Below are 15963 nucleotides of genomic sequence, written 5' to 3'. Positions count from 1 at the left end.
CTTGTTTCTCATTAAGCTGCTATTGGTGCTGCAAAATTGGCAACTTCTTTAAACCAGTTTGTTCCAGAAAAAGCTGCTCCCATCTAGTTGTGACAGCCTGCTGCTGCTAGTGGAGGGGAGATAGGTTAAACCAACAAGCAGGCACATCTCGAGGGAAAACTGGCACCTACTGCCAAGGTATAAACATTCAAACCAACCACCAATCTAGCAAGAAAGTTTATTAAAATTATAATTCATTAATTGTTAATTAAAATTATTTTAAATCCTTTAAAATGTAAATAAATGAAAGCCAGACAAAGACTATTACTGTAATCCCCCCTCTGGAAGAGTGTTACAGGCCAGTTTTTATGCTGCAGTGCACTGACTTTCTTGGAAAGCACTGCAGAGCTGAATTAAAATATTTCATCTGCTCTGTGAAATGGTTCATTGTTTTTGCTCTACGTGCCCAATCTTCAAACATTTCAGATATTGCATATTAGACTTCATAAATTGTAAATTTTGCAAGGACTGACTCTCCAGCCACTTCTGAATACTTTAAGAAATTCTGAAGGGAGAGTTTATATTCACATCCAGAGCTGTCCAACACATTTTCTTCAACAACACAATTATAAGAAGTGTCATAATGGTAACAAAGGGAAACACTGCTATTGTGGGATAGACAATGTTTAAGTACAAGATGATGAACAAAAAGTCTCACTGTCTTGCAATGAACATGCTTGAACAATGATGCAGAAGCTACCAACAATTAAGCCAATTGTCACTGCTGACCGTGATGAGCATTTCTTTCATCAAAATTAAAATACATTCTTTCAAGTCCTGAAATTGTCAAGTATTTCCAAGTGGTATGTAATGAATTCAGGTATACAACATGCAAGGATTTTTAACATTCTGTGATATTCTTCCATCATTTTTTCTGAGCAGCCATGTATTTAATTTTGAAATAACATTTTGAAAGTGGATTTAATGCTGTTTAGATGTACACATTCTACTGAAATACCATTTTGCAGACGCTCTAGGATCTTACCAACAGTGCTCAAGTCCATTGTATTCATGAGCATATGGAACAAGGAAATTAGTACCTTTCTTCCTGAATAGCAGCATGTTAACATGTTATTATCAATTACTGGGATTAAAAAAAAAAATCTCTGGTAAGGAAATGGACCCATATCTTAGAGTTACAAGCACAACACAGCTAATAGTCATTTCTTTGTAGCAAGAAATTTCATACTCTGGTCTTCATTTTTTCGAGTTCTCATCTACCACCAGCTGATAGTTCAGTAGTTACAGTACAATGCATCTATTACCAGAAATGATACTTAGAAAAAAAGCAGGTAAGCACAGTATCATTTGGGCAGTCACAATCCAAAGAACCAAGCCTGTCTGGAAGGCACTGAGAGTTGTTTCCTTTTAATCCTTTTTTGAAAGAATGAAAACTATACTTCAACATACGACACTCTTGACTGTTTCACTCACTTCCTCTGTTTAGCCCCAGCTACCATAACGTTCCCATCAACACTAAGCAGTTGTGAAGGTAAAATAACTCTCAAAAAGTAACTTCTAAGAATCTGAAACATACTAAGGGAATCAAGTTAGAAGCAGTAGTGGAAAGAGCAGTAGGTAATGGGTTTTAGTCAGAGTATTTCAGTATAAACGTCATTCAAAACAGCAATGATAATGCAATCCAAGGCCTTTGGCTAGCTCATATTACTCCCTCTTCAAGTGCTCAGATGCACCCTTGCAATCTGTTTTTTCACAAGTCTCCTCCTGTTCTCAATATGATCACTGCTCAATAACTGGAAACTACTTATCAAACTTGGCAAACTAGACTCTTGCTCCTCATTTTTCAAGCCACTAGGCCTTAGGGGAGCAATTTAGGTGCCTAAACAGACATACCTAATTTGAGGGTGATATCCTGCCTGGCTTCCAGCTACTATTCCAGGAGGAAACAGGGCTCCTGTGGATTGTGCAGTACAGCTACCAGCCCTTTTTAAAATATCACAGGTATCCCAGAACTGGCAGAAGATATTCTGGTTTGGACAGCTGCATCTCAACTTACCTGCCTACTCTATGCCATATATCTTTGCTATTGTGATTTTAAATTCCTGGTGGAAAACACTGTTTAAGCACACAGAAGATCTCTGCACCCAAACAAACTGCAGTCTTCAGCTCCAAAGGAAAACTCAGTTAAAATCTCTGAAGTGTCAATATTCAAAGCCATGAACTTGTTACCTGGAGTGTTTAACTGCGTCTGTATTCTGCTACATGGATATCTATTTTGAAGTCCTCCTCAAGGACAGACTTAAGAGTTCAGAAGTCATCTACTATGAAAACACCTCTATTATGTTTTCTTCAAACTGTCTCAAAATACAGATTACAGTGATGCACCAAATAATGGAGGACTCTGTAAAATGTATGTGCAAGGAATGGATGTTCAAAAATACATGTAAATAATATGCTGATTTAGAATACTAGGTTCTGCCTTTAAGTAATTTTGTTGAGTAAGAGGGTAGAGAGAAGAAAAAGAGCTGACTGTTAGTAAAAATAGATTTTTTTAACTAATTAGTGTCTCTTCAATATATTCTTCAATGACAATGTGGTAATAGCCCATTTACCACACAAGTAAAATGCCCAGGACTTATATACTCAACAGTGAGAAAGAGGAATTTAGTATGTATTTATCAATAAATTCTGAATACATTTTTAATCTGTGCTACAATTAAAACTGTTATATAACAAATACTTTAACCTGGCAATATTTAAGGGATTTCTAGATTTATTTTTTTAAGCTTGTTCTTGACAGGGACAGAGACAATGAAATGTACAAAAAATATTTGATGAAAATTCCCACTCTGAACAAATGTAGTCAAGTAGGAGAAAAAAATAAAGATACTTCTTATTTCCTGCATTTCCTTCAGATAGGTCTGAGTGCTCTACCAGACATTATTAATGGAATAAAAAAAGTAAAGATCCAACCCATTCAATTTATTTAAGTGAAACAATCCCAAGACTCCCAAATCGTCTATTCTGACTACTTGTTGTATTTAAAAGCTGTGTAACAATAAAGCTTGTCACATGTAGAATTTTTACATCTATGAAAAAGTAATTCTTAACGGCAGCACAAAACTAATACTGATTTATTATGCTCAAGTGACTCCATAGAGTTAAACTTTGCACCTGACAGATAGATAAAGTGTCTTTGCAGTGTTGCCAGGTTTTAATCCCTTCAGTGGGATTCATCTAAGTGTTACAAGAAGTTCCCTTCACAGTTATTGAAGACCTAGGTAATATAGTTAGGTCATGAGTGGTCTCATGTTTAAACAGATGTGTACACTTGGTCAGATGAATCATACCTTAAAAACATCCACTTCTTTCCAGTAACTACATTAATACTCTTATCCACTATTGGGCATCCAGCTCAACTGTAAGAATCCCTCCAATATTCTAAACTCAGCAATTAGAGAGAAGAATATCCTTGAAGTTATCTGCAACTCCCCTGCAAGCCACAGGCACTGCACTTTTGTGTGTAGATGTACCAGAATAAAAAGTCAGCTCACTTTATATTCCTCTCTTACATATATGTCCAGTATCCCTCAGCACTGCTGTAAGAGTTCAAAATGCAATGTGAACAGCTTTTTCCAGTTCCCACATAGCTCAAAGACTACCAAGCTGAAGCAATACATGCTTGTGAGATCCACACAGACTATACAGCCTCCAAGAACCAGCATTAATTAAAAAGCAGTGTTATCTTCTCTGATATTGCATTAATATGAAAATTACTGAATGTAACTAATAAAACACACCCTTCTGGGTTGAAGAGATGATCGAGTAAGAACAGCAGGGATTTCCAACAGTTGCCCCACAGCTTTCAGAAGACAGCAGGTTACACAGGCAGCAGTGATATTACTTATGTTCCCACAGCATATCTCCTGCTGCTGTAATCTGCAGTAGGCAACTGAACCATGAGCAAGACCCTGTTGGTTGATGTGAACATCCACATCCACTGAAGAAGTCTAATCTTCCTATGGTTTCCTCCATTTTCCCAAAACCAAAGAAGAGCTCCTTCTCAGGTGCTTTCCCAGCCTGACACTCTTGGTACTAAGAATGAAGCTTAAGAAAATGAATCTTCTACCAAAAGTGATCTTCCTAAGTGCCATTTATTTACCTCTCCTTTAGAGTCACTTATCTATTTCCACCTTCTTGCACCATACTGCCTCAAAGGCTTGATAATGAAGTTCTGGAAACATTACACTTAGCATCAAATACCAGTTTGGGAATGAACCAGGATTATACTTCTATTCCTTTATTTTATTTTTACTTTATTTTTAAGGAATATTCACAAGGGTTCCACCATGACATTATGGTTCTTAATCTACTTGGCTGGTATAATGACAAATAAAAAAGCAAAACCAACCAACCACAACTTTCAGGCAGAACAACAGCTATTCTCGCAAAAGTTTGAAATCCGACATTCTGCAGCTCACAGCACCTACACTATATTCTCAAAATTTTAAATCAGTCAAAAGGCAGCCAAAGAAACCACATTAAATCTGATCTCATCTCAATGGAACTGGGAACAGGGAAAAAGAAAAAAACCCCCACACAATAAATACAATCAGATTGGAACACAATACAATAACACTGTTGTTAAATGGACTTTTAAAGGATGCAATATTAGCATTTAGCTTCTTAAAGAATCCAAACCACATTCAGCTCTTGCACAAAGGGTGGAATGCAGGAAAGAGGACTGTCGGTTGAATCCATTTGGGACACCCAGGTATAAAGTCATCTTCCTTTTGCCAAAACAGCTTCCAGAATCATTATTTTAGAAGAGATCTTTGCCTCTTTGAGTTTGAATAGTTGTGACAATAACCTAGAAGACTCACAAGCTACCATAAACCATGGTTTTGCTTCTGACTTGTTATCTGTTTCAGTTATAAGGCCATTTCTAAAAAGAAAAAGGCAACAGAGGACTGTCTCCCAATCTGCAAGTGAACCTATTCCATCCATCAATTTACTGATGGACCCACTGCCAATGGTCTATACAACAAATACTTATTTATTGAGTGATAAGAGCAATACTTGCAAGTCAATCTCATGATACAGATAAGAGTCAAGACAAACGTAAAATAAAACTTGGGGGGGGGGGGGGTTGGTGGGGTTTTTGTTTGTTTTTGGTTGGTTGGTTTTATTGTTTGTTTGTGGTTTTTTCTTAAACTTCACTGCTAGATGTGGGAAGACCACAGGCCCTCCTATACGCTCCATCACAGAAACTTCTGAACGCTCTTTCATAACACTGGACTCTGCCTTTGCCATGAAGTAGAAAATAAACATTCTATTTAACAACTTGAAGTGCAGTATTTAAAGAAAGAGTTGCTAGCATCTCTGGACTTACATTCAGATATGACTATGGGATGCAAACAACATCTATGTTCATCCCAGGAAAGAACTGTGTGTCTGAAGTAATAGTTACTCAGGCGGTATTTAACACATGAACTCTGAAACCACATTTGAGTTTTTTACATAGAGAAGGGATTGAGGAAAAGTTTAGAACTTCTCAAAGGAGATCAAGTTCCTTTAAGAATTGATTCAACTCAACAATCTAAGTACTCTAAATTCAGGGGTTTCCAAGATATGCTAGTCAGTGTGTTAGACCCTCATGGTTCTCTCGCTCACTACTGGAAAGGGAAGAGAAAACTGAACTATTGAAGGCCAAGTAGTCTGTAGTTGGTAAACAGTCATAGGCTAAAACAACTGAGAACAATAGCTGCTAATGTGTGATGAAAGGCCCCCAAACAAGACAAAAGCAAATAAGGAACAGAATTACTGAGTGAAGAAAACCAACTGCTTAAGCAAGAATAGGTAGGAATCTGTAAACACTCAAAAGAGATAAATCTAATCCAGAAGTATACTACCCCCAGGGTTTTAAAGTTCCCAGATATTTAGCCATTACTAAAGTCCTGCTATCATACACTACCTATCATTATATAGCTCTACATTCATTCAGCCAAACTTGTCTGCTAAATAGAAATTTATCTCAGTTCCTAACTGACTGCTATTCTAATTTAGCACTTTGGGGCTGGGTAGTGCTATGAATTTCAACTTTTACTTGAAAACTGTTGAAACAATACTTACAAGTCACAGTTGTTTTTCAAAAGGCAAAAATTATTCAAACCTACTACCACTTCTCTTTAAACCAACTGACTACGAGGGCATGTAATTTGCACTCCTACATTATTTCTGCAAGTAGTTTACTCATTTTAAAGCAGAGTCCATGTTGGAAAAAAAATAAAAAATATATATGTATGTTTTAATTCACACTTTTGCTGTTCAGGACAATTTTGCATACTGCTTATTTCTAGTAACAGATCTGTTGGTGCTGGGCTGTTTTATCAAGGCAGTGTAACTTCCATTTACAATTAGAACCTTCTAATTTTAAGAAGGTCTTCTTCTCCATCTCCAGCCATCTTCTCCAGCCCCAGCAGAGTAGTGCAGGTCTCCATCTCCTTCTTCCCACCTACTCATTCCCTGTGCAGCTGCCAGCATCCCTCCCCTAAGAGCATCAGTGTTACAAGTACCCTGACATAGCAGGTTCAGCAGCAGCTGCCTAAGCACAGCATGAACTTGGGGTAGGCTGGATTATAGCATTAGTTCAACAAACTTCAGCTCCACACATCCTTAACCATGCTCAAACTCTATAGCAGATGCCCACAAATGAATGAAGCAGATTAAGTAAATTTTATTAAATGCTTTCTGAGCTCAAGTAGACATCCTAGAAAATACATGGGGATTTTCCAAGTCAACATTTAGGTAAAAATAGTCCTGTTTCTTTTTTGTGATTTACAGTACTGACAGATGTGTCAGCTCACCGGGAAAATTATACACTTACTTTTCAAATTAGGCAATCATTTTAGTTCAAAGGGTATTTGTGCTACAGTCTTGTTTTATTCAAATTGCACTATATTCACTTGAGGGACTACAGTTGAAAGGGGAACTCTCCACTTTAATAAAAAGTTGCCTGTGGCAACTTAGTTATTAATCAGAAGCAGAAATCTTTCTACAGTCAGAAAGCAAATGGCTCAGCTCTCCTGTCCATATACTCGCAATTACAGACAGTTTAGCATCGGAGCTGCAGATTTCTTTTTTGAAATGAGGATATCTCCATGACCCAAATCCACATTACAAACAAGGGCCCTCAAAACCCATGAGTGCAGTTCAAAGAGCTGAGCTTTGCGTACTGTCATCCTTTTCCCCATAGCCCACTGATAAACTTCAAAAATAACTAGAAAGCTTGTTTAACATCAGTCTCAATCGTAAGTTTGTAAAGTATGCAAGGTAATACACAGTTTTCTCCCACATAAAAGCTTCAAATAAGCATTTACTTGAAGCACTGGAGAGACGGTGTCAAGTAATTAGGAACATTCTTTTGCTCAACCTTTGGTTTCATAGCTGACTTTACAAGACTGTTTCTTGTTAAAAATAATGTCATTTTGTTAGTTACTTCACACAGCTGTTTCATGCTTTCTTTAATGGTAAACATTTATGTTTTTATACATACTCTCTGGCCAGTAGGTAACAAAGGAAATAATTTAGTCGTTCCAACTGTGACACTGATGTCTTCAAAGCACATTTGAGCTGTGAGTACATAGTTTAAACAGTACGCAACTACATAGCTACCTAATTGCTGAGGTAAGTTTTAAAAGCATCACTGGAATTTTTCTATGAAAACAATTTTTCTGCGGCCTTTAATTTAGCCAATGAAAAAATAATACATCACTAAACTTACTTAAACATAAGTAAGAAGTAATAGGTCTGACAGCAGATTTTGATACCGTTCACAGTTCAGCCAGATCACCCGCACGGGTCCACAATGCACACTTCAGGGCCATGTTCACCTGAAGATCCCTGCCTGACCACCATATTATGAAGGTCCACATGGAACAAATATCCATCTGCAGCCCATGGGTGGCCCTGCTTTGGATGCCTAAAGGAGGCTGTGACCCTGTGGGAAACTCACGCCCTCGAAGAGGCTCCTGGCAGGACCTGTGGGTCTGTGGAGAGAGGAGTCCATGCTGGAGCAGGTCTGCTGGCAGGACTTGTGACCCCAAAGGAGGACCCACATTGGAGCAGTCTGTTCCCGAAGGACTGCACCCCATGGAACGGACTCATGCTGGAGCAGTTCATGAAGAACTGTAGCCCATGTGAAGGATTCACGTTGGAGAAGTTCGTGGAGGACTGTCTCCCATGGGAGGGACCCCACACCGGAGCAGAGGAAGCAGTGCTTCCTTCCCCTGAGGAGGAAGTAGCAGCAAAAACATCATGTGATGAACTGACTACAACCCCCATTTCCCTCCTCATGTGGCACCACGGGGCAGGAGGTAGAGAACTGGGTATAAAGTTAAGCCTGGGAATGAGGGGGCGGAGGGGGAAGTTTTTTGTAAGGTTTGCTTTTATTTCTCATTATCATACTGTGATATGATTGGTCATAAGTTCAGTTAATTGCCCCAAGTTGAGTCTGTTCTGCCCCGATGGTAATTGCTGAGTGATCCCTTCCCGACCTTATCTTGACCCATGAGCCTTTTGTTTTAATTTCTCTCCCTCATGCAGTTGCAGAGAGGAGTGATAGAGCACCTTTGGTAAGCATCTAGCATCCATCCAAGGTCAAACCACCGCACTACTCTATTATTTAATTTTATTGCAAAAATCTTTTAGAAGTCAAAATTTCCAATTTCAGAAATAACGGATTTTTCATAAAGTCATTCATCCTGAAACACAGTCACATTTAAAATTCGCTTCACGTTATTTTTGGTTTTCCCCTGTTTTGTTTTTAGATTAGATATAATGAGTAAAATATCAGCTTCGCAAGTTTACCGTTACTGGGAAATTCCACTATTAATATGGAAATTCCTCCTAGAGCATCTTAACTAACACAGACAACACTGGCATAGAGCTTTTCCTGTACAAAAGACCAGTTTCTACATTCAGAATCAAGAGTTTCAACAAAATTTTTCTAAAATTTAACTGACTCGGTAAAGTTGAGAGAACATGGTCACTTCGTAGTACTCATGGAAGTTAGCAGACCAAGCTAAAAGCCTGCTGCATAACCTACTAACTCTTCAGGACATTTCTCCTAGGAATGAGTTAGCCCACAAAGAGCACACTCCTCCCTCCACTTGCCTCTTCATCAACATATCCACAGCTACTTTCCTTTGCTCTTTCAACAAGGTCTTTTTTTTTTTTTAAGAGATATCTCTATTATAAGCATTAAAACAACAAAATGCACTTTCAACTAGACACATATTTGAGAATTTTTAATACACTAGTATATATTTTCTTTCCTTATGATCTTTACCTTATGATCTAAGATTCCTTTTCACTGTTAAAAATACTAATCACTTACCAGAGACATTATAAGCTGAATTTTTATTGAAACAGAGCTAGGTTGGCCTCTGAGGATATAAATCTTGGTTTGGAAAAAAGTTTCACACACCATACAGCTATTTTGATAACTTCTACAGCTCAAATTCAGTAAGGCTTCCAATTGGAATGAGCTGGGCTACATCACTGCAGTTGTTTTAACATTCACCTGATGTTCCTGATGGCTTCAGCCTTTCAATCTCCCAGTTTCTATGGGTGAAAGAAAGCAAGTATGTAAATGCATCCAACCTACTCTAGAAATACTGTTCTGCATACATACATAAGATAATAAACATCTATTACATACTTATATTAATCATACATTGGAGCAAGCATGATTAAAGCTTCCTTCCACGTCATGTGGTTGTCCACCTTAATAAAGGCTGCATAGGTATGCCTCCAGATTTCTGGGGAATTCCTGGTAGAAAAGAATGCAGTAATTTTTGGCAAATATATCCCTACTTGAAATTATACTTGTACAATAAGTATCATATTGAAAGCATGCCTTCTTCTAAAAGAAGGGTATTCTGATTAGAAAAATAAGAACCATCTCTAGATAGTTTATTGATTAATATTTTAAGCTTTTACTAGTTTCATGACTTTTTAACCAAGAGTTTTGTCCATTTCAGGTTATCAAAAAAATAATACTATATTTCACCTGTAACAATCCTAAATGCTTTTCACATATTCAATCTCTGGGGCTCTGTGAGTTTTGAATTCAAAACAAGTACAAATCAAAAACAGTATGAAAACTAGACATGTCTTTCCTATATATATTCCAATAATACACACTAATTCTAAACATTAGCACTCCCAAATCTCCGTAAGTTGGAGGTTAAACAATTCAGTTATTGATACACTACAGTAGAAATAAGACTTGTGAAAGGCTACATAGATGCAATCATGTTTGTGAAAGTGTGAGTGTCAGCCACACAATTAAAACACAGACTTTGTAATGGCGAAGATGGAGAGAATTCACTTCAAGCAAGTGGCAATAGGAAAGATGAAATGGAAATAATCATGTGTATCAGGCAGATTTAAAAAAAGAATCTTAAGTCTTCTTAGATTACAAAGATATGGAAGAAAAATTGAACTTTACCTTAAGAAACTTCAAATGAAGCTATTATATCCTTCAAACTAACTAAGAAGGATCCTAATCATTATCAAACTAAAAGAGGGAAAGAACATGTTACATACAGACAAATAACAAAATTTAAGTTGATGTCAAAAGCTGTATTTTCAAGGTCAAATTAAGTTATGACATTGGAAAGTCCAGATATCCAGATCAGATGAGAATCTGAAAGAATTTAAAGCTACCTGTATAAGGACTGACTATGGGACATAACAGACTAGATGCCAGCCACAAACACGAGGGGATATCAAGGGTAAGGTCTTCATTCCATGCCTTAGAGAACCTGAAACTGTATTGCTAAACAAACATTTCTGGGCATTAATAACCTGAAATATGAAATATGAACATCCCTGAAATCCTTGTTAAGTAACTCTGAAGTGTTTATTCCTTAATTAACAGCAAGTATCAAACTTATTTGAGTTGTTAGTGTGGACATTCCAGAAGAATTCATATCCTGGAATTGTCCAAACATTATATGCTTCTAACAGCTTCGTATAGATTTGTTTGCTAGCAGGTTTGTCTACAGATAAATTACCAGAAAAAGAAGTTTCCCTCTACTGTTTTTGGTATTGACACTAGTAAGATTTCATCGTGATTCCTGCATAAAACTTTGCTATGCATTTCCATTCAGAAAGTTTCTTTCACATCACTTTTCAATCTATTTTGTGTACAGATTGATGATTAAGAAAAAACAAAGATACTCACAACTTAAATAGTTTTGCAAATAGTATCTCAATCTGTATAACTTCACGGTTTTCATGTACCTATTTCACATTTAAAAATTCCAGAAGAGTACTATGAGGTTCTCCACACTACAAACACTGTCCTTTAAGTACAGGCTACTGTTCAACTAGTCTTTGAAGCACTGCCCAGCACAAACTTTGGGCAAGTAGATTTCTAATAACAGCCTTTTTGTATGCACCAGTTACAACTCACACCATCAAACCTTAAAGAATGGCCATTTGAGAAACAAAAGGAAAACTCACATGAAGTTAGCCAAAATATTCAGTAGTGGTGTCTATAGACACTTGCTCAAAAGTGATTGTCACGTTTACAGACCCACTCTTGCAGCACTCCCTGCAGTTCATAATGCTGTGTCAGGCAACACATTTTTGAGCAATGCAACAACAAAAATGTCACCTGCATCAAATAAGCTGTTACTGGACATTCAGAAAGCAAGCAGTGAGTTCTCCAGTGCTAAGACCACTGGTGTCTGACACACAGATGATTTTGCAACACCTTAAACTTCAGGGACAGTACAGAAATCTGAGACTCTAGGTCTTCTTTTCTATAGAAAATTCATGTGGCAGTATAGAGCATATCCATGCCAACTGGCCTTGCCACTAGCCTACCTCTGCAGGATCAACATCCACCACATTAAACTCCTTTGCATGTCTTGCCACTGCCATTGTGCATATTGAATCTTGTATTCAAGTGAGCAACTCTAGATAATTTTTAATTCATTCTAGATCCTCAAGTTTGATTTTTTTCCCCCACAACTTTATAGAAGGAAAGTCAACATTCTCCCAAGTAAACTTGCCTGTATGTTAGAAGCTGAAGGTACCTTTATCCTAGTAAAGCGAAGGACTCTTTCTGCTTTGAAACAGTTTGCTGAAGACAAAAAGCATCTCCAGATTTTACTTGAGACTCTGTACCTCTTTAGCTATCTGTTCCTTCACTGACTTGGATGTTGGTACAACACTTCATCTCAAGGCTGGTTCCGTGAAGCTCTTTCCAAATCACATCCTCTCCTTCATTCAAGATAAACTCCATTCTACCTCTTTCTTCAGGCTTCTTTTTGTGCAACATCTTAGTGCTCAGCAGATGAGCATAAGCAGTCTGCTTATCTTTCAGGAGCTTTTCATAGTTCGCAATTCTATTGTGTTCCTTACTTAGGACATTCCTTCCAGCACAAACAGCTTCCTTGCTGTTTATTTCTTCAGTTTAGTCACAGTAATTTCATAATTTACATCATGAGAGGCATTTATTATCCAACTTTCTAAGCTTATACTCTTCAGTTTATTTCTTCATGTCATTTCTCATAAGCATTTTGCACAACATATTACCAGAATAGGTGACAGTTTTGTCCTTCTTTCTTCTTCTGAGAATTTCCAAACCATAACAAATTTCCTCAATATAATCAGTTTTGGACACTGATGGGTTTTTTTTCTCCCAGTCCTAACTTCAGGTTCACAAGTTTTTTGTCCCAGTTGGAAAACAAAAAGCAGAAAATGCACATCATCAAGTTTGGCCATAGCTAGCTAATATATAGCCCCTGTCATTTTAGCCGGGCCAAAACCATGACAAAAAAAGATGTATAAAATGCCTCAAGGAGAGTGTGAGATCTATACAAGTTTCTTCTTCCTCCTGGACAATGAATGGTAGTGTGGAAGCATGAAAGTCGGTTGGGAGAAAAGTCAAGAGGGTAAAAATAACTGTCACCAAAAATATAGTATGTCTGCAAATGTGTAGAATGAGGAGGAGTGCGTACTGTAAAATTCATTCACACAGAACTAACTCAAAATCAAAAGAAGGGACATAGAGCTACAGGTTTCCTGTTTCTATGATTCATTACTTCATCTATCATTTGTTCTCTCAAAATGTTTGAACAGCACTAATCTTTTATGATGTATCTTATTTCTCACTCAATTACAGACCCCAATTTCTGCTATATTTAAACAGAACATCTGAGAATGGGATTATGCTGTTCATGACCTCAAAACTCAGAAGATGATGATATTGTCTCTCGAACTATGCTGCAACCTCTGGGCTTGCTGTATCTCTGCCCTCTTTCCTATTTCCAAGTATCTTGTCTTGAAATACCTCATTATACACCAAAGCTTGTACTTTGTCTGTTCCTGCATGTAGAATTTCAGAGTTCTACTCATAGGCTTACGAGTAATAACATCCCCTCAATCAACCAAGCTGAAGTACATGGGCTTTGGGTCTCTCAGATTTTCCTATTCTGTAAATTCTGACCAGGCAGTCTGACTACTACATACACTACATGCTAAACTGAAAGACTGACTGGATATACTACCACAGACATCCATACAGATGAAGAGGCTCAACATATCCTGTTAATAACATACTCAGGAGTTTCTCAGATATTCTGAAACAAGTCTCTCCAATTGTCCCAAATATTCCTTTCCCTCAAGAAGGCGTTCCTTTATGAACCGCTGCAAACACTTTGCATATTCAAGCTGTAATCTTTTGGTCAGAACTGCTGGCGGGATGGTGAAGTTTTCCTAAATGCACCTAAAGGACTTAAAAATGGTCAGTTGGAGTTACTACTTTTCACTTGAGCCCCCACTACACATTCCAATAAGCACAACCTCCACTAATACCTACAGAGCAGTCCAATTTCATCACACTTCTTTTCTATTCAAGTTTCTCCAAGATCTGTAGGGACTTAAAAAGTACAGTTGTCTGTCTCAAACACTGTCAAGGCCACAGAAGGAACTTGCCATAAGAGAATTTGAGATAAGCACAGAAGGGAGAAATTATGACAGGAAGGCAGTTATTCCAAGCCTAGCTGAGGAGAGATCTGGTTAGCACATCCTGGTTAACATATCTGGACAAAAATTCCCACTGTAGGGGACTATGGGAAAGGAAGCAACTGCTCAACTCCCACCCCAAATTATGGGAACAGCATCTGTGACCACCCCATGGATACCTGGAACCTGGACTGTATAAAGGTGGTACCCCCAGAAGAACAACTCCAGGACCCCCACCACCAAGCAGCCAGGGTGAAGAAGAACCAACAGCATGCTGCTGGATCCACAGGCTACTATCTTCTGCTTGACCTCTCTCTCTCCCCACCCCCTCTTTTCTATTTCTTTCTATCTCTCTACCTCACATTTACTGTTAAATAAAAGCTGTATTATTGACTTGGTCATATGGTCTCCTTTGCACTGTAATTCGGGCACAGGCATATCTCACTAATCTGATCATAACAAGATCTTAACCTGTTTCCAGTAAAGGATGCTTGTTTGCACCTTTTTCTAAGGTGAAGATTTTGTTAGATGCCTCTAACAAAACTAAGTGATCCACTACACCTAAGAGGACCAGGAAAAAAAAAAAAAGAAAAACATTAGGAAGGTACTTTCAGACTGGAGGAATTTATTGCAGATCTTCTACAGCAAGATGTACTTTTCAAACACATTGACACAGGCTCCTGGGTCAGTACATGAGCTTAACAAAACTTCCTCGCAGCATCCTCCCTTCGGCGCGACAATTAACAACTAAGCTGTACATTAATGCACCAGCAGACCCATCCGGGCTGCCGATCACGCGCCCAAGTGTTATTATCGCTTGTCTGCCCCGGTCCCCGCCCAGGCGCAGGGTCGCTCCCGGCTGAGCGGATGACACCTGCAGGACTCCCCTCCGGCCGCGCTCCACACTGCAAACACCACTCAAATAAAGTCTGTTTTCTCGCTACGTTTTTCTGCCTTGGTATCAGCCCGTGTCCAGGTTTTCCGCCAGCAAGGGACCAGAGCCCCCCGGCTCCCTCGAGAAGAGCTGCCCGGCCCCGGCCCCGCACCCCCGGCCCGGCGGGGGGAGCGGGGGGGGGGCGGCTCTCACCGCTCCTCTCCATCCGCACAGAGAGGTCCTGGGAAAGTACAACAGTGCTGCCTTCCCTCCGAGGTGGGAAATTTAAAAATAACGATTAAAACAAACCAAGCCAGAGCACAACGCCGCCGCCAGCCCTGGCGCTGGCGAGCAGCGCGCACAGCCCGTCCCGACAGCTCCGTGCCCCGGCAGTCCGGCGGCCGGGCATCTGCACCCCACCCACCGCACCCAGTCGCGACAGCTCCCCGCTCCCCCGCGCTTATCGCGACACACAGGCCTCCGTGGGGCGGGGTGGAGAGGGCAGCAGGCGGGGGAAGGGGCGGGCGGCAGAAGGGGCACTTACCGGGCGTGCAGTGCAGGGGGGAGGCCGGAGGAGGGACGGGTGAGGAAGGGGGCACCGCCGGCAACGGCTCCTTGGGGGCGGCGGCGGCCGCGGGCGCCAGGACGGGGGGCAGCATGAGGTACCGCTCGGGCTTCGGCAGGCAGCGCTGGCACACCGAGTGCAGGCAGGGCAGCAGCTTGGGCCGCCGGCTCTGGATGGGCTGCCCGCACACGCCGCAAGTGTCCAACAGGTTGAGCGGGGCCGCGTCCCCGCCGCGCTCCGCCGGGCCCTGCCGGCTCTCGGCCTCGTTCTCCCCGCTCAGCGCCACCGCTGCCCCCGGCCGATCCGCCGGGCAGGGGCCCCCCGCCGCCGCCGCCGCTGCCGCTGCCGCCGCTGCCACTGCCGCCTCTTCCATTGTCCTGCGCCGGCCGCCGCAGGAGCGCCGAAGGGAGGCGGGGCGGCCCCGCTGCCCCCGCCGCTTCCCGCCCGCGCCGCCGCCGCCGCCGCCGCCTGCCCGGCCCCC

The 15963-nt window shown here is 40.4% G+C and overlaps 1 protein-coding gene across 1 annotated transcript in view; it reads right to left on the bottom strand.

The window, feature by feature from the left end:
- The window catches only part of TRIM24 (tripartite motif containing 24), a 58451-nt gene extending 42565 nt beyond the window's left edge, over nt 1-15886 (bottom strand). Inside the window, exon 1 of the mRNA XM_027654400.1 lies at nt 15462-15886. Within this exon, the coding sequence (XP_027510201.1) occupies nt 15462-15855 (394 nt within the window). The 5' untranslated portion in view covers nt 15856-15886. The remainder of the gene's footprint in view (nt 1-15461) is intronic.
- Nucleotides 15887-15963: the final 77 nt, after the last annotated feature.

Source organism: Corapipo altera, unplaced genomic scaffold, assembly GCF_003945725.1.
Source record: "Corapipo altera isolate COAL_440 unplaced genomic scaffold, ASM394572v1 1, whole genome shotgun sequence".
In the NCBI taxonomy this organism is placed as follows: domain Eukaryota; kingdom Metazoa; phylum Chordata; class Aves; order Passeriformes; family Pipridae; genus Corapipo; species Corapipo altera.
This window is presented reverse-complemented; position numbering and strand designations above follow the sequence as displayed.